The 19936-nt window shown below is 45.9% G+C and overlaps 1 protein-coding gene across 6 annotated transcripts in view; it reads left to right on the top strand.

Annotated features, from left to right (window-relative positions):
• Positions 1–19936, top strand: part of prmt3 (protein arginine methyltransferase 3) — a 323649-nt gene that overhangs the window by 64558 nt on the left and 239155 nt on the right. For all 6 annotated transcript variants that reach the window (XR_011596499.1, XM_070898645.1, XM_070898646.1 and 3 more), the window contains exons 6-8: positions 1584–1755; positions 4907–5051; positions 10497–10562. Coding sequence is in view for 5 of the 6 variants with exons in the window: in XM_070898645.1 (XP_070754746.1) it covers positions 1584–1755; positions 4907–5051; positions 10497–10562 (383 nt within the window). In the remaining variant the exon portion in view is untranslated. The remainder of the gene's footprint in view (positions 1–1583; positions 1756–4906; positions 5052–10496; positions 10563–19936) is intronic.

Here is a 19936-nt window from a genome sequence, read left to right as displayed (position 1 = left end):
CTTTGATTTTTTTCTGCCGAAGTGCATGACCTCACACTTTCCGACATTATATTCCATCTGCCAAATTTTTGCCCACTCACTTAGCCTGTCTATGTCCTTTTGCAGATTTTTTTGTGTCCTCCTCACACATTGCTTTTCCTCCCATCTTTGTATCGTCAGTAAACTTGGCTACGTTATACTCAGTCCCTTATTCCAAGTCGTTTATATAGATTGTAAATAGTTGGGGTCCCAGCACTGATCCCTACGGCAGCCCACTAGTTACTGGTTGCCAACCAGAGAATGAACCATTTATCCCGACTCTCTGTTCTCTGTTAGCCAATCCTCTATCCATGCTAATATATTACCCCCAATCCCGTGAACTTTTATCTTGTGCAGTAACCTTTTATGTGGCAGTGGTATCCCTGCTAACATTTACCCCTTGATCAACACCACTAAAGCATGTAATCCGGTCATTGCTGTTTGTGGGAGCTTACTGTGCATAAATTGGCTGCCGCGTTTCCCACATTACAACAGTGACTACACTTCAAAAGTACTTAATTGGCTGTAAAGCGCTTTGGTTCATCCTGAGGTTGTGTAAAACACTGTATCTGTATTTGCTTTTTTCATATGAGGTAAACATTAAAGAGATTTTTAAAAAACAAAGATTCCAAGTTGAACATAAGAACAAAAGAAATAGGAGCAGGAGTAGGCCATTTGACCCCTCGAGCCTGCTCCGCCATTCAGTAAGATCATGGCTGATCTGATCTTGAACTCAATTCCATATCACTGCCCGCTCCTCGTATCCCTTGACACCCATGTCGTTCAAAATCTGCCTATCTCCACCTTAAATATATTCAGTGACCCCAACCTCCACAGCTCTCTGGGGTAGATAGTTCTGAAGATTCATGACCCTCTGAGAGAAGAAATTCCTCCTCATCTCTGTTTTAAATGGTTGACCCCTTATTCTGAAACTATGCCCCCTAGTTCTAGATTCTACTATGAGGGGAAACATCCCCTCTGCACCTACCCTGTCAAGCCCCCGCAATCTTTTACGTTTCAATAAGATCACCTCTCATTCTTCTAAACTCCAATACCTATAGGCTCAACCTTGCTTCATAAGACAACCCCTTCATTTCAGGAAGTGGGGTGGTGGGCTCATAAATGATACCAGTGAATAATGTATGGCAGATCGATATTGCTCAAATGGTATCTGCATATATGTATAGCAGTACAGGTACAAACCAAAAATCTTCTTTAGTAACCTTCTTTCCACAGCTGTGAACCAAGTTGCCATTACTTTTCTTCCATATGTACCTCCCTCTGATTGTGAAAGCAAACTGCGTTTCACCTAATATTTTAGCTAAATGGACACAAAACATGAAAAGGGATCAAACTTTCCCATTAACAACAACAACTTGCATTTGTATATCAAAACAAAACCTGTCGCTGTTCACTTTAGCGTTGCTGAGCTTCTGTACCACATTCCTGGCCAGACTGTAATCCAGCACCTCCAAGGGGATGACGGCCATAGATCTTGTTTCTTAGCTTTCATGGTCACCCTGCTTGGCCAGTAGGCCTGCTCACTTGGGATATTTTCTTTACAGATGTGGATGAGATCTGGGAGAGTATGGAGCAGCAACCGTGTTCATCTGAGCAGGTGGCTGGGGAGAGCCAGGTCCAGGCTGCCCACTTTCAGCGCTTGCAAGGAGCGGAGAAGCGAGCTGAGGTCGCAGAAGCAGCCGTTGAAAGGATTAGGGAAGATTTTGAAAAAATGAGGTGCGAGAGTTGAAAAGCAAAATCCTTCTTGTTCCAAAAATATGAATTAAATGGGTCAACAAGAGAAAGGCAAGCTATTAGAGCTAATTAAGGGCAGGTGACCAACAGTCTGAACTTGTGCTCCAATTGGACAGAATTTGAAAAGACGTGCAAGGCTACAGTCATTTTGTCGTGAATGCAGCTGGTGTTATCGCATGGTGACCCTGCGAGGCTAGAGTCAAAACCACATTGGTGCTCCAGTTTGTATACCGGCTGCTTTCAATTCAAACGCATTTCTATACTGTTTAAATAACACAATTGTTGGATTTTAATGTTCAAAGTCGCTAACAATACAGAACGTAGCCAGCAGAGGCTCAATTAATAAGAAATCTAACAGTTCGAATTAATTCTAACTTTTTGTGTAGATCAATGGCGAGGCAGAATTTGGAATATTGTGTGTAGTTTAGGGCTCCTTGTCTCCATCGTGATCACGATATGTCTGAAGTTTCAGATGATTCCAGGGAGCACAGAGGGTTCACTTGATAGCTCTGGTTGATCCAGTGTCAATCCAGTGAGTCATTGTAATAAAGTCTCTCTCTCTCTCTCTCTCTCCCTCCCTCTCTCTCTCTCTCTCTCTCTCTCTCTCCCTTTCTCTCTCTCTCCCTTTCTCTTTCTCTCTCTGTTTCTCTCTCTTTCCCTCCCTCTCTCTCTCTACTCCTCTCCTCTCTCCCCCGCCCTCTCCCTCCACCCCGCCCTCTCCCTCCACCCTGCATTCTCGATCCACCCCCCGCCCTCTCCCTCCACCCCCCGTGTTCTCCCTCCCCCCCCCCGCGCTCACTCTCCCTCCCCCCCCCCGCGCGCTCTCCCTCCCTCCGACCCCCTGCACCCTCTCCCTCCCCCCCCCGCGCTCTCTCTCCCTTCCTCCCCTGCGCACTCTCCCTCCCTTCCCCCCCCCCCCCGCGCTCTCCCTACCCTCCCCCCCGTGCTCTCCCTCCCCCCCACGCGCTCTCCCTCCCCACCCCCGCGCTCTCCCTCCCCCCCCACGTGCTCTCCGTCCCCCCCCCTGCGCGCTCTCCCCCCCTCCCCCCCCGTGCGCTCTCCCTCCCCCCTCCCCCCTCCCCCCTCCCCGCGCGCTCTCCCTCCCCCCCCCGCGCGCTCTCCCTCCCCCCCCGTGCTCTCCCTCCCCCCGCGCGCTTTCCCTCCCCCCCGCGCGCTCTCCCTCCCCCCCCCGCGCGCTCTTCCCCCCCTCCCCCGCGCGCTCTTCCCCCCCTCCCCCGCGCGCTCTGCCTCCCCCTCCCCCCCTGCGCGCTCTCCCTCCCCCCCCGCGCGCTCTCCCTCCCCCCCCCGCGCGCTCTCCCTCCCCCCCGCGCGCGCTCTCCCCCCCCCCCGCGCGCTCTCCCCCCCTGTGCTCTCCCTCTCCCCTCCCCCCCCCGCGCTCTCCCCCCCCCCGCGCTCTCCCCCACACGCTCTCTCCCCCCCCTTCCCCCCGCTCTCTTCTCCCCCCTTCCCCCCCCACCCCGCGCTCTCTCCCTCCCCCCTGCCCCTGCTCTCCCCCCCCCCCCCCCCCTCCAGGTAGGCTGGTATTGGACTTGACTGTTAACTGCTGTTGCTGACTCTCTGTCTAGACTTGTGCATGAAAAATAGCCATTTGGCTGAGGTATTGAAGAGTAATTGGTACCTGCTGCACTGTACAGCTAGCAAGCTGTCTACACCTTAAGGACTGGGGAAAGTGGATGAAAAAATGGGGCGGAGGACAAAACTGATCTTGTTTTCATTTGGAAAACCTGAGCGATGTTATCCAGGTTTTAAAAAGCTGAGAGGAATGGATGATATAACTTGGAACATGATGATTATGTGGTTAAAAACTTGTAATGTTTTCTTAAGAAAGATCCAGATAGCTGGTTGTCTATCTGGTTCGAAGCAATGTTGATGGCTATGAGAAGAGGACCAGGTAGTGATGTTCTAATACAGAGCAGAGCAGAGCAGGTACTCCCTTTCTAGCACCATGACAATGTCACATCAAGAAATTCAACTGGCTAAACATGTGTAATATTAGAAGTAAGGTTAGATCGATATCCTGTGCCATTGAAATCATGTTGTGCGATGTTAATACATTAACACATTCATCTAAAATTCATCTAAAATTCCGCTGTCTGCTATTTTATGGGAACAGTTTATGAAATATTCATTTATTCTCACTATCTTCCTTGTTCCTTCTCACTGAAATAAGTGTGTTTCTAATATTGCACGAGACACTGGGCTTTCACTGAGTTATCTTTGGGAATGGGTTAGGACAATTTCAATGAGTTGGGTAGAGAGCCTTGACAGAATGGATAATAATGGTCTGTGGAAGGAATGGATCTGCTGGGCTAAATTTTGTGTGAGAAAGAAGATTGTGAGAACAAATGAATGTTTCATAAACTGTTCCCATACAAGTCTGAGTTTCAAATGGGGCCAAGTTGATATAAAAAATATATATATATATTTGTCTTCGGGTCCATGAGGAGAAATGGGCTTCTCTAGGCAGCTAGATGAGTTGGGCAATATAGTGCAGGACATAATACTCTGGTATTTAAAATACTTCTGAGGAAATTGTTCCAATCTAAGCAAGGTTGCTTATGAGTTTAATATCCTATAATGTTCCTGCAGTTGATTCGTTAGGCAACATGAATTGTATCAACCTATCCTTTCTTTATGAACAAAGAATATGTTAAACACTGCGTCCCCCCCACCGCAGGTGCAGCCTGGCTCTGTTCATGCAGGCTCTGTTTCCACGGATAAAATTGAATCTGCCCTTGCTAGGTCTGCACTACATCCGAGACTGCACGTGGGTGAAAATGTTGTTTTCTCTCTCCCCTCAATGTATTTATGACAAGATAAACTTGCACAAGACTTTATGCTGTGACTGAATTCCGTAGCAGCTGTTGCGTTGTTATGAGATTTGTTGGAACAGCTGCTTTGATTGCAATTAAGATTTGCAAATCCTTTGTGCAGGGATCCTGTGAGCCAGCCGATAATTGGTCGTGACTGGGGAAATCTGTAACTTCGCTTGCTGACCAGCAGAGGGAGTCAGAGCATTAAGAGGCTTGGTGTTTATTGGAAAATTCCATTGTTGTAGAATTGTCATGGTTCAGTGAGTGTGCCTCAAGGGTGTGTTTTAAATTGATTACAGACAATATGTGCAGGATTTCGTGATAAATGCAGATGCCAGAACTGGTACATCAACCACAAACACTATAACAGACCTGCGGCAGGATGAGGACAGTGTCTACTTCAGTTCTTACGGGCATTATGGTATACACGAGGAGATGCTAAAGGTGAGGTTACAATCGAACAGTCCCCACTGGGTTAAATCTTCAAATGGAAGCAATTGACATAGCTAATGTCTTCCTTGGCCCATGAAATAAACAGCAAATGCTGCATTTTTAACCCCGTTGTGACTGCCGTTCTTTTCCATCCCCTGCACAAGGTATCTTAAAACCTTTCCGATCTCTCGGAATTAGCTCCTGACTTTTGTGAGAATAATCAAGAGCTTGTTGGGACTAATTTTATTTGCGTAGGTACAACCATTTTGTGAATGCAACAATTTGTTCAGGTGGAAAAGTTGATTCCAGTTTCATAAATTACATTTTTGTAATGTTTCATCTTTCTTTGCTATTTTAATATACTAAGTGGAGCAGAATCTTTGAGGAAAGATTGGTAAAGAGCGGCAGTGCAAATAGTAATGCCAGTATGTAACATCTGGTTGAGAGGTATGAGATAATGAGTTAGGGGTAAAGGGAATGTTCTCTAATTGGCAGGATGTAACAAGTAGTGATCCCCAGGAATCTGTACTGGGGCCTCAATTTTCCAACATATATATGAATGACTTGGATGAAGGAATAGAGAGTTGTATATCCAAGTTTGTAGATGACACTAAATCAGGAGGCACAGTGCCTCATGTAGATGGGAGCAGTAGGACATAGACAGACAAAGTGAGTGGGCAGAACTGTGGCAGATGGAGTACGATGTGGGCAAGTGAGAGGTCCGTGAAAGGCAAATCCAAATATTTTCTCAGTGCCGAGAGACTAGGAGCTGTGGAGGAGCAAAGGGATTTAGGTGGCTATATCTACAAATCATTAAAAGCGAGTGCACAGGTACGAAAAGTAATTGTTAAAGGCGAATGGAATGTTGGCCTTTATCTCAATGCGTAGGAATACAAAAGTGAAGAAGTGAAGCTTCACTTGTACGGAGCCTTGGTCAGACCCTGCCTGAAGCACTGCATTCAGTTTTGGGCACCGAACCTCAGGATTGGCTTTGGAAGAGGTGCAGCGCAGATTCACCAGAATGATGCCAGAGCATAACAGGTTAAATTGTGAGGATAGAATGAGTAAATGTGGCTTGTATTCTAATCTGATGGTGATCTGATCAAGATTTTCAAAATGATAAAGGGATTCGATAGGTACAGAGGAACTATTTCCTCTGGGGGGCATAATCTTAAAGTTAGAGCTCGGCCATTCAACAGTGAAATCAAGAAGCAAGTTTTCACGCACACAGCCGTGGAGATCCAGAACTCCCTTCTCCCAAAAGACTAGGTGCTGGGTCCCATTGTGGTTTTCAAGACTGAGACCGACAGATTCCTATTGGGTAAGGGCACCGAGGGATATGGTGGGTTAATGGAGTTGAGGTACAGATCAGCCGCAATCTCATCAAATGACGAAACAGGCTGGACGGCCCACACGGAGTCCTTAAGACAAATCGTAGTTAAGTGGCCAAATGCATCAATGTTTTTTGTTTCTGGAGGTGCTGGGGAGGAAATGAAATGGTTTCTCCCTTGATTTTTTTTAAAGTGGAAGAAAAGCAAATGACGGCTGTGGAGCACTGGTGCCTGAATTCACATCAAGGGCTGTAATTGATTAAGTTCAGGCAGAGCTGAAGGTTGAGGACTCTGAGCTGTGTATGCCCGATCAATTTCCAACCCAGTGCCTCCACGATTGACACGGAGCCTTCTGCCTCTGGATGTCTGAGCAAAATGCAGCTGCCAAACGGTGCTCTTCTGGGACTGTTTTAAAATTGCTGTGCCTGTTCTGATGCTAGCTTCACTTGCTGTCACCTATTTGTAATTTAACTGTTAAATCCAATATAATTCACTGAGTGTCTCATTTTATCTAATTACTAGCGTAATCCTTTAGCATACAGTATACAGCAGGGCAAAAAAACCTCCCTCTTACATAAGAACATAAGAATTAAGAGCAAGGGTAGGCCATTTGGCCCCTCGAGCCTGCTCCGCCATTCAATAATATCATGGCTGATTCTCTACCTCAACTCCACTTTCCTGCTCTATCCTATATCCCTTGATTCCCTTAATATCCAAAAATCCATCGATCTCTGTCTTGAATATACTCAACAACACAGCCTCCACAGCCCTCTGGAGTAAAGAATTCCAAAGATTCACCACCCTCTGAGTGAAGAAATGTCTCCTAATCTCAGTCCTAAATGGCCGACCCCTTATTCTGTGCCCCCTGGTTCTAGACTCCCCAGCCAGGGGAAACATCCTCCCTGCATCTACCCGGTCAAGCCCTGTTAGAATTTTGTATGTTTCACTGAGATCACCTCTCATTCTTCTAAACTCCAGAGAACACAGGCCTAGTCTACTCAATCTCTCCTCAGATTACAATACCCTCATTCCAGGAATCAGTCTGGTGAACCTTCGTTGCACTCCCTCTATGGCAAGTATATCCTTCCTTGGTTAAGGAGACAAAAACTGTACACAATTCTCCAGTTGTGGTCTGACCAGGGCCCTATATAATTGCAATAAGATGTCTTTACACCTATGCTTAAATCCTCTTGTAATAAAGGCCAACATACCATTTGCTTTCTTAATTGCTTGCTTTACCTGCATGTTAACTTTCAGTGATTCATGTACAAGGACACCCAGGTCCCTCTGAACACCAACATTTCCCAATCTCTTGGAGGACAAAATGCCCTGAATGTTATATGCTTTACCTCTCCTGCACCTTTTCTTCACAACTAAAATATCCTCCTTCATGGAGACATCCCAAGGCATATATCAGTGCCATCCTTTTTTGGTCAGTCCAGGTATTGTTTTCCCTCAGATGGCCCAACAAAATACGCAAACTTGGTCAAGACTGGGACTCGACCTCTGACTGCTCGGAGGGTTGCAGGAGACTTCCTTATCTGGGGTTAGGTCACCTAAAGCTAGTCTCCAGGCTGGCCCGAAGGCTATTCCCCATTGCAGTGATTGGAGTAGCTCTCGAGGAAGCCTTGGCCTCCTCCGTGTAGCTGGCATCAAGGAGCGGCTGAGACGGGATTGCGGACCCCAAAATGACTGTTGCACCAGCATCGATTTCTCATGGTTAACAAATGTATATCTTAATATATATATAAATATTTTAATCAAAAATTGGTTACTGTTAGATTTGGAAGTGAATCATGTTTGACATAAGAACATAAGAAATAGGAGCAGGAGTAGGCCATTTGGCCCCTCGAGCCTGCTCCACCATTTAATAAGATCATGGCTGATCTGATCTTGTGCTCAGCTCCACTTCCCTGCTCGGACATAACAAACTGTAATGTTCAAACGAAAGGTAATCGACCTGAAATGTTAAGTCTGTTTCTCTCTCGGATGGTGTCTGACTTGCTGTGTATTGCCAGAATTTTCTGTTTTTATATATTCTGAAATTAATTTTTTCCTAGACCAAACTAAGGTGGGAATGCTTTAAATAAAAATACATGTCCTAGACCTTCATTCCCTTTATCTAATTCATATTTGTGAAACTAATTGTTAAGGAAAGTGCTGTTTTGATCAAAGACAGGATACGTTTACATTTGGATGTGGGCCACCAGTTTCTGAACACAAACTGCACCAAATTCAATTATCTCTTGAGGGATATATCTGCTGGTGACACCTCTCAGTGACATCAGCTGTCTATAACCTGCTGCCAAGGATGAATTTATGAAGGGGAAGTCATGTTTGACAAATTTGCTGGAATTCTTTGAGGATGTAATGAACAGGGTGGATAAAGAGGAAACAGTGGATGTATTTGGACTTCCAGAAGGCATTTTGACAAGATGCCATGTAAAAAGTTACTGCACAAGATAAAAGTTCACGGGGTTGGGGGTAATATATTAGCATGGATAGAGGATTGGCTAACTAACAGAAAACAGAGAGTTGGGATAAATGGTTCATTCTCTGGTTGGCAACCAGTAACTAGTGGGGTGCCGCAGGGATCAGTGTTGGGACTTGGAAGAAGGGACTGAGTGTAACGTAGCCAAGTTTGCTGATGATACAAAGATGGGAGAAAAGCAATGTGTGAGGAGGACACAAAAAATCTACAAAAGGACATAGACAAGCTAAGTGAGTGGGCAAAAATTTGGCAGATGGAGTATAATGTTAGAAAGTGTGAGACCATGCACTTTGGCAGAATAAAAATCAAAGACCAAGTTATTATTTAAATGGAGAAAGATTGCAAAGTGCTGCAGTACAGCGGGACCTGGGGGTACTTGTGCATGAAACACAAAAGGATAGTATGCAGGTACAGCAAGTGATCAGGAAGGCCAATGGTATCTCGGCCTTTATTGCAAAGGGGATGGAGTATAAAAGCAGGGAAGTCTTGCTACAGCTATACAGGGTATTGGTGAGGCCACACCTGGAATACTGCGTGCAGTTTTGGTTTCCATATTTACGAAAGGATATACTTGCTTTGGAGGCAGTTCAGAGAAGATTCACTGAGTTGATTCTGGAGATGAGGGGGTTGACTTATGAGGAAAGGTTGAGTAGGTTGGGCCTCTACTGATTGGAATTCAGAAGAATGAGAGGTGATCTTATCAAAATGTATAAGATTATGAGGGGGCTTGACAAGGTGGATGCAGAGAGGATGTTTCCATTGATAGGGGAGATTAGAACTAAGGGAAGATTAGAACTAGAGAGAATAATCTTAGAATAAGGGGCTGTCCATTTAAAACAGAAATGAAGAGGAATTTCTTCTCTCAGAGGGATGTAAATCTGTGGAATTCGCTGCCTCTGAGCTGTGGAAGCCGGGACATTGAATAAATTTACGACAGAAATAGACAGTTTCTTAAATGATAGTGTTATGGGGAGCGGGCAGGGAAGTGGACCTGAGTCCATGATCGTATCAGCCATGATCGTATTAAATGGCGCTGCAGGCTCGAGGGGTTGTATGGCCTACTCCTGCACCTATTTCTGATGTTCTTATGTCACACAATCGGTCGCAGGCTAGCAGATAAGAATTACTTGAACAACCTGCCGATATTTGATAGTACACACTTCCCACTGAAAGAACTTCCCCCAATGATGACCACCTTTAAACAATGAATTTGAATATTTGAGCTTTTTTTTCAATGTAGGAATCCTTTGGTGCAAGCACTTAAAAAAAAAAAAAAAAAAAAATTACATTAAATTTCCATACACGCCCTGGTCTTATGAGGGGGAAATTCACTTTAGGACATTTCTTTTAAAAGTTAGTACGTTTCAAGTATTTCAGTGTGGTTACTTCTGGGTCGAGGAAGCCTTGGTTTTTGGGATAAAATGTGTAGTAGAATAGGGCACAAATTCCGAGCTAATAGTCGGGCTTAATTTTTCATTTATTAAATGCATATAGCAAACAATCGGAGATTATAATAGTTACTGTCTTTTTGTAATAACGGTAAAGTAAAAGGTTATGAATATTTTGGAAATGCTGTCACATGATGCAGTTTAGATTCACTTTTTAAACTGACCGTTTGCTTGATTAAATTCGCAGGACAAAGTGCGGACAGAGAGCTACAGGGATTTCATGTACTGCAACCCGCATATTTTCAAAGACAAGGTAAGTGCAGCACAACCAGTGGTGCAGTGGTGCAGTGAGGGGTTAGTGGCCTCCAGAGGTAGACAATCACTAGCAATAGACTTTGCCTGTGAGAGGGTTGGATTTAATATTCCTGGAGTTTATTACATGTGAATCTATTTCCAGTGAGTAGAGATTGGAGTGTGCTGATAACGCAAGTACAGATCATTGTTGTCATTGTATTGTTCCAGAATCCCATAACTGTTCGCTGTTACATATAATGGGACAGCTGGGGAAAGCAATTTTGAGCTGTTTATTTGCACCTTGCCCGTAGAACCGATAAAGTACATAGAAACATAGGAATGTACAGGGCTGCAGTCCATCTGGCGGATTGCAAAAGTTAAAAAACACATTATACTCCCACTTCTTATACTCTGCGACAGTGCCACAAGACACTTTAGTTCCCTCTTGAATTTGCGGCCTTCTCTGTCCTCGGGGCAGTCTTAGCCACTCTCTGTGTGAAGTATTTAAATCTGAACCGTCTGTTTACCTTCCCTTTTACTGAGTTGGAGTTGGTGTTCCCCAGCGACCTTTTGAGGTTGCATTTATTTGCGTTCAGTTACCAATACTATTTAGAATCTTGAGATCTTCAATCAGTTCTCCCCTGAGCTGTGTATTGTGTAAACATTCCCCGCTTTCATTGCCTCTCCTTGTAGTTCAGGTGCTTTGCGCTCGGCATCCGTTCAGTTGACTTTCTCTGCAGAATTTCCGAAGCCAGGTTGTCCCTACAGTGGCCAAAATTGTGCACCATACTCAAGTAGAACCAGACCTTTTTGAAGTCTTGGTCCTGTTCAATCCAGATTATGTATGTGCATCACCCAAAACCGCTTAGTTCCACCTCTAGAGTTTAGAAGAATGAGAGATGATCTCAGTACAAAATTCTTACAGGATTTGACAGGGTAGATGCAGGGAGGATGTTTCCCCTGGCTGGGGTGTCTAGAACCAGGGGTCACAGTCTCTGAATAAGGGGTCGGCCATTTAGGACTGAGATGAGAAGAAATTTCTTCACTCAGTGGGTGGTGAATCTTTGGAATTCTCTACCCCAGAGGGCTGTGGAGGTTCAGACGTTGAGTATAGTCAAGGCAGAGATCGATAGATTTTTGGATATTACGGGAATCAAGGGATATGGGGATAGTGCAGGCCAGTGGAGTTGTGGTAGAAGATCAGCCATGATCTTATTTGAATGGCGGAGCAGGGTCGAGGCACCAAGTGGCCTACTCCTGCTCCTAATCCTTGTGTTCTTACAACATCACCCGCCTCCTTCCCAGCACTGCTGCTGAAACCATTATAAACACACTCTTGTTGCTCACGACTCAATGTCTCGCCTGTCCTCCTTGCCGACCTCCCATCCTCTACCTTCATCAGACACCCAATGTATTTAAAAACGCCGCCTCCCCCAACTTGCCTTCTTTCCATACCGGGTAGCCAAAGATCAGAAATCTTGTGCTAAAATGGAGCCAGAAATTGAGGAGCAGTCCCCTTTGCAGGGCAAAATCAAGCTGTGTTATTCTCTATTGCCACCTAGTGAAGTTAACAGTAACAAGTTATCTGCAACATTGCTCACAAAACAAGGCCACCAATTTTACAGTTTTCATCGGAAAATAGGCAGAATTGTGGAATGCCATCCGCAAAATACTGGCTGAATGTCCTGGAATCCCTCAGCATAAAAGCAGAATTTGATTATTAAATTAATGTGAGCCAATGGTCCTAATTGTAAAGAGACAAACACCGAGCAAAGTCCCCAACAGCCTGGTAGAGCTCCTGGAATCTAATGTCAGTAAAGCAAAATTTGACTGATGCAGTCATCATAAATCGGTGGGCCTACTCGTAAATGATCAATCTTGTTTGAACGTTCTATCACTTCTATCAAGCCAGTGGGGATCCGTGTCCTTTTGAAGCCAGATTATGTTGTTGATAGTACCTCATGTTGAGATGCTGGGTAGGAAGTACAGCCCCAGTAGATCAATACAAAGAACATTGTTTCAATGCTGGCAAGGCAGCAAGGTATTTGGAGTTAGGTCACGGATCAGCCATGATTTAATTGAATGGCGGAACAGCCTCGAGGGGCTCAATGGCCGACTCCTGTTCCAATGTTCCTAAAGGCTCCATTTATTGCCTATCCCTAGTTGTCTTGTTTAATATTAAATGCAGTTTATGATCTGTATTGGATATTTAATAATATGCTGCACTGATTTATTATTTGTTTGGTAAGATTTTTTTTAAAAGCTTAGTATAGACACAGCTTCCTGGTCAGAATGTGCAATTTTGAGTTCTGAATGAATCTATGATGTGTTTTTCAACACATCAGTGATTGTGAGTTTTGTTTTGGCACCAGTATTTGTGCAAATCGAAGTTCTTAATGCGCTACTCAATATTGTTAAAGATAGTATGTAAAGGTCAGTGGAGCCAGGAGAGCAAATACTTTGGGCTAGACTTTCCACTGATGATCACCGGGCTATCGCCCATCTATCACCCAAATAGGCAGGCTGTCGCCCATTTTAGCTTAAAAGTGGAAAGTTGGGCCGGAACATCGCCCACTGATCGCCCGCCGATCGCCCGCCCAACTTTCGGCACACATAAATCTGCTATCACCGAGGTGATCGCCCACCGTAACTTTCGCAACATCGCCGGGCTGATCGCTTGCCGAGTAGATTGCTGGCGATCGCTGGAGAAAAGCTTCTCTCCATTGGCACTACTCGGCAGAACTCGGCACGACGGACGCCATTTTGAACGTCGGAGGAACTGAAAGAGACTGCTTCACCTTGGAGCTTATGAGGAGATTTAATTTGAGAGTGATTTTAAGGGCCTTATTGACTCTTGGCGATCTTCTAATCACATTTAAGTGTTGAAGACAAATCTAAGGGCATTTAGAGTGATTTATAGTGATGGGGTCTGTAATCTCTCTACCAGTATTGGTCAATAATCACATGCTGCAGACTGAAGATGGGAGAAGGTATGTTGAAAAGTATTATGTTTGACTCTCTCAATGGCCCAAACCATCTCCAATTCCAGGGTGATCTTGGACAGCAAGGATAATCCCGAACTCCTCTCCGTTACAACACATTTGCCTCCTTCAACTTCCATTCCTTGCCTTCTCCATCTACACCTAATGTAAAGAACTTTTCTCTCACATTTTGAGTCTATCTGTTTGGTTGCCTGTATTGCCAGCAGGCCCCTACCTCCACCCCACAGCACTCTGTAGCTTTTCTCCCGTTCTGTTAAGCATTATTCGAATTAGGCCTTTCCACTTGCTCCCTCATTCCATTCCTGATTTTGTTGCTCAGTACTTAACGACTCAGCACAACATTGTCCAACATCATCAAACACTCTTTATAAGAACATAAGAAATAGGAGCAGGAGAAGGCCATTTGGCCTCTTGAGCCTGCTCCACCATTCGATAAGATCATGGCTGATCTGATCTTGGCCTCAACTCCACTTCCCTGCCCGCTCCCCATAACCCTTGACTCCCTTATCTGCCGATATTGTTTTTCCCATCCCTCCCATCAAAGCCGCTATCATCACTCATTATTAATAAAGCCTTCGCTTTGACTCCTCTTATCTTCTGAACTGCCACCCTATTTGCAAGCACCTTTTCCTCTCAGGCCCTGGCACGTGTCATCGGCACTTAATTCTACAACCACCCCTCCAACCACTCCTTGTTCAAACCCTTTCAGTTTTGTTTTTTATTCCATTCACAGCACTGAGACTTGATTAAAATCACCAACAACATCCTTCCTGACAGTGGCATGTTTCTGCTCATGCTGTTCAACCTTTGCACTGCATAGAATTATAGCAATTTACAGCATGGAAAGAGGCCATTTTGGCCCATCGTGTCCGTGTCTACCGACAAAGAGCTATCTAGCCTAATCCCACCTTCCAGCTCTTGGTCTGTTGCCTTGTAGGTTACAGCACTTCAAGTTCACATCCAAGTACTTATTAAATGTGGTGAGGATTTCTGCCTCCACCACCCTTTCAGTGAGTTCCAGACTCCCACCACCCCCTGGGTGAAAACATTTCCTCTCAAATCCCCTCTAATCCTCCTACCAATTACTTTAAATCTATGCCCCCTGTTGACCCTCTGCTAAGGAAAATAAGTCCGTCCTATCCACTCTATCTAGGCCTCTCATAATTTTATACACCTCAATAAGGTCCCCCCTCAGCCTTCTCTGTTCTAAAGAAAATAACTCTAGCCTCTCCAATCTTTCCTCATAGCTGAAATTCTCCAGTCCAGGCAACATTCTCATAAATCTCCTCTGCACCCATCTGATGCGGCAGGGGGGAGAGAGAGAGAGAGCAGTTGACCGTGCAGAGTTTCCTCCTCCTTGGCACTATTTTCTCTGTGATCTATTTCCATGCCACCACACTCTCTGGGTTTCATTGACTGTGCTGTAACTGGCATTAGTTTGTCTCTTCAATGGCTTCCTCTCCTGTGCTTACACACTCACCTCCGGTATGCCCAAAGGTTCCACTTTTGGCCCCCTCCTATTTGTCATCCCATATGCTGATGCTTGGCTGCATCCTCCAGAAATATTGGGTCTGCTTCCATATGTAGATACTCTAGGACTCTTTTCACTGACTCCTCTCCCCATCTTCCAAAGCCTCTCCAGAACTTGCCTCTTTTGGCTGTGCTTGTGGTCACCTCTGCTGATTTCTCCCCTACTTGCTGCATGGTGTAGAGCTTTGAGGCATTTTATTCTGCATTGCTTGGATAATAACAGTGACTGCACATCAACAGTAATCCATTAGTTATAATGTGCTTTGTGATGTCCTGAGGACTTGATATGGTGCGATATGAATGCAAGGCCATTCTTTCTGTCTGTCTGAAAGAAATGATAGGAATGGCCATCTGTACAGCTGCATCCTCCCTGTCATCCTTCTCCCAGCCTCCCGTCAGCTCGAACTCCTCTCTTCTTGCAGTTTCTTATCCATTTCCTCCCACTTGCCCTCTCTCTAAGCTTATCTTATCCGTGAGATTTTAGTAATGGCTTGTCTTTCCTCCCGCCCCCGTGACACCATCACCTCCAGAACCTCCAATGGATCTATCCTTAACTTTCATCTCTGCTTGATCTACATACTACTGTCCTTTGGGAATATCATCCGCAGCTGTTCTCAGCGTTGCCTCTCCAACACTTCTCTCAATCCATTGATTGCCTTTGTGCTGTTAGGTTGCTTCTCCAAATCAAGTCTTGGGTGAGTTACAATTTATTCTAGCTCGGGACAACCAAAGCCATCAATGCAAACCTTGCCATTGATTCCTTCCCCCTCCCTGACCGCTGCCTTATGCTGAATCAGGCCGTTCATAGTCTTGACCTCCTGGTTGAACCTGAACTGAAATTTAAACCCCACATCTTATCCATTGCCAAAACTGCAACTGCTACAACAACAACAACTTTTATTTATATAGCGCCTTTAACATAGTAAAACGTCCCAAAGAGCTTCACAGCAGTGTTATAAGATAAAACAGATAAATTTGGCACCGAGCCAAATAAGAAGTTACGGCAGATGACCGAAAGTTTGGTTAAAGAGGTAGGTTTTAGGGAGCGTCTTAAAGGAGGAAAGAGAGGCAGGGAGGTGGCGAGGTTTAGGGAGTTCCAGAGCTTAGGATCCAAGCAGCTGAAGGCATGGCCACCGATGGTTGCGCAGTTAAAGTCAGAGATGCTCAAAAGGACAGAATTTGAGGAGCGCAGACATCTTGTGGGGTTGTGAGATTGACTTGCATCTCTACACATTGACTTCCTCCACCAATAAAACCCTTATACATGCCCTTGTCATCCTCACACTTGACTACTGTAACTCTTTCATTGCTGGTGTCTCATCTGCCACCATCTATAAACTCCCAACTTATCCAAAACTGCTACATGTATGCTGTCCCGAATTAAGTCGCGCTCAGTCGTTACCCCCATCCTCATTAACCTATATCCCACTTAAATGCTCCACTCCCTTCATTCTTACTGTCTGATGCTCCCTGCCTAAACTCTTGATCCCTAAAACCCTTCCTCAACCTTTGAAAACCTCTTCGACCAAGCTTTTATCACCCCTTCTAATATCTCTCGCTGTCTATTTGTGAAGTGACTTCGAATATTTCTTTATAATAAAGGCGCTATATAAACGCACTTTATTGTTGTGCCATACAGTGATATAAGGCTGTTCCTTCCGTCAACTTTAAGAACATAAGAATTAGGAGCAGGAGTAAGCCATACAGCCCCTCGAGTCTGCTCTACCATTCAATAAGATCATGGCTGATCTTTGACCTCAACTCCACTTTCCCACCCTATCCTCGTATCCCTTGATTCCTTTAGTATCCAAAGACCTATCCATCCCTAGCTTGAATATACTCAAAGACTCAGCATCGATAACTCTTTGGGATAGAGAATTCCAAAGATTCACAACCCTCTGATTGAAGAAATTTCTCCTCATCTCAGTCTTAAATGGTCAATCCTTTATCCGGAGACTATGCCCCCTAGTTCTCGACTCTCCAGCCAGGGGAAACAATCTCTCGGCATCTACCCTGTCAACCCCCCTCAGCATCTTGTATGTTTCAATGCGATCACCTCTCATTCTTCTAAATTCCAGAGAATATAGGCCCAATCTACTCAATTTCTCCTCCGAGGATAATCCCCCTCAATCCAGAAATCAATCAAGTGAACCTTCGTTGCACTCCCTTTAAGGCAAGTATGTCATTCCTTAGGTATGGAGAACAAAACTGTACACACAAAAGCCCTGTTCAGTTGCCGCAAGACTTCCTTACTCTTGCAAACAAACCCCCTTGCAATAAAGGCCAACATACCATTTGCCTTCCTAATTGCTTGCTGTTCCTGTATTTTAACTTTGTGTTCCATGTATAAGGACACCCGATTCCCTCCTGAACACCAACATTTAATAGTTTCTCACTGTTTAAAAATATTCTGCTTTTATATTCTTCCTACCAAAGAGAATAACCTCACATTTCCCCACATTATATTCCATCTGCCACCTTATTACCCACTCACTTAACCTGTCTTTATCCCTTTGCAGACTCTGAGGGGCTGAAATTGCCGCTTTCGCGAGAGCTGTTTGTGCCTCCGAGGCGCTAACGGGATGCAATATAGAATTCGCCCGGGAGTGCCGCAAAAATCACCCCCCCCCCCCCCCCCGGTATAGGGTGGCTATATTGCGGAGGTGCTACAAGCGCCTGCTTGGCAGCGATGATGGCGACATCATCATGCGCATCGCCCCCATACTGACCTCGGAAGTGAAATTTCCACATGCAACCGACCTTAGTACCTGGCGATGACAACGACAGCGTGAGCTGTCGAGTTGCAGTCAGGAACCACCAGCACTGTTTAAAAGCGCCATCTTGGAAAGCTTTTTCGGTCGGCTATTACTTATTTCTGGTTTCCAGCAGTTAAGCAGAGTGCTGGTGGACCGATAGCAGCGATTTTTTTTTTACTCAAAGATTCTTCTGCCTCCTACCTTTCCCCTGTATCATTCACGGCACTTTCGCCATTCAACCATTCTGTCGCTTCATGGGGGCTATGCTGGCACTCGACCGCCTGCTCCGACTTCACTGTCAGACAAAGGCACTGCCAATTACAGAGCGAAAGGCATCGAGAGAGGGAGAGAGAAAGGTTATGACAAAGAGAGAGAGCACCACAGGGAGAGGGCCATGGAGAGGCCCATGGAGCATGCCACAGGGAGAGGGAGATGCAGAGGGAAAGGGAGAGGCAAGGGGACAGGCACAGACAACCGCATCCAGCAGCACAGGGACAAGCACATCAAGATGTTGCCAGAGGAAGAGGGCACCACAGGGCTGGCAACAGAAGGCCTTACTCTCCCTGGGTTTTCCAGCAGCAGTTCTCTCACATCAATTTCATTGAGGAGCAGTGTGTGTGAAGGCTCCGTTTCACCAAGGATATGGTCACAGAGTTCTGCCATCTGCTACAACCAGACCTCGAGCCTCAGACCAGGGTGAGGACGGCTCTCTCAGTGACAGTCAAGGTCACCATCGTTCTCAATTTCTACGCCAACATCTCCCAGTTTGCCATCCATTGCTCCATCCGCGAGGCTACAGATGACACAAAGATTAGTGGGAAAGCGGGTTGTGTAGAGGACACAGAGAGGCTGCAAAGAGATTTGGATAGGTTAAGCGAATGGGCTAAGGTTTGGCAGATGGACTACAATGTCGGAAAGTGTGAGGTCATCCACCTTGGGGAAAAAAACAGTAAAAGGGAATATTATTTGAATGGGGAGAAATTACAACATGCTGCGGTGCAGAGGGACCTGGGGGTCTTTGTGCATGAAACTCTTTTGGAGTTTACCTGAAAAAACATAAACATTAAACCGTGCCACCCGCCCTGGATGACACACCAGCCATTTACAAGGCCCTTTTTTTTCTTTTTTGTGGTTTATTTTTGTGTTTTTCTTTTTTTTTTTTGGGCACTAAAATCACATTTTTCCTCCAGTGCCCCCTATAAAAGGGGAGGGGGACACTAAAAGCACCGGCAATTAAAACAAATTAAACTTTAAAACATAAAATCAAATTAAAATTTGGTTGCCGGGCGTGACGATGCACTCCAGTCCCTCCGGTGCCCACCTCTCGCGGAAGGCCACGAGCGTACCGGTGGACACCACGTGCTCCATCTCCAAGGACACCCTGGCGCGGATGTACGCGCGGAAGAGAGGCAGGCAGTCAGGTTGAACGACCCCCTCGACCGCCCGCTGCCTGGACCGGCTGATGGCACCCTTGGCCGTGCCCAGGAGCAGTCCTACGAGGAGGCCCTCGGACCTACCCGCTCCCCTCCGCACAGGGTGCCCAAAGATCAGGAGAGTGGGACTGAAGTGCAGCCAGAATTTCAGGAGCAGCCCGTTTAAATAATAAAACAGGGGCTGCAACCTCGTGCATTCCATAAAAACATGGAACACGGACTCTTCCAGACCGCAGAAATTGCAGGCGGCCTGGGAGTCCGTGAACCGGCTTAAAAATTTGTTGCACGGCACTGCTCCGTGCACCACCCTCCAGGCCAAGTCCCCGATGAATAATGGGAGGACTCCCGCATAGAGTGCCCTCCATCGGGGACCCCCGCCTCCTCCGGACGGCAAGATGGTGCGCCATGGCGTGTCCGGATGGCCGGCGAGGATGGCAAAGTTGAGTGTGTGCAGGAGCAGCCCGTACAGGAAACCCCTCCGCGCGGAACTGAAAGGCACGGAGGGGATTTCCTCGAGGTGGCTCAAGTTGTGAGGCGTCGGATCCCGAGGGAGGTTCCGGGGTTTGGCGCCGATGAGGAATTCCGTCCGGACGGGGGTCAGTTCGGACGGGATCGCCCCACGTGCTTGAGCCTCCTCGATGCACCTAACGGAGTCAGGGCCCAAAGCTGTTT

The sequence above is a fragment of the Pristiophorus japonicus genome, chromosome 14 (assembly GCF_044704955.1).
Source record: "Pristiophorus japonicus isolate sPriJap1 chromosome 14, sPriJap1.hap1, whole genome shotgun sequence".
Lineage (NCBI taxonomy): Eukaryota > Metazoa > Chordata > Chondrichthyes > Pristiophoridae > Pristiophorus > Pristiophorus japonicus.
Note: the sequence above shows the minus strand (reverse complement) of the source record. Positions and strands in the feature narration are given on the sequence as shown.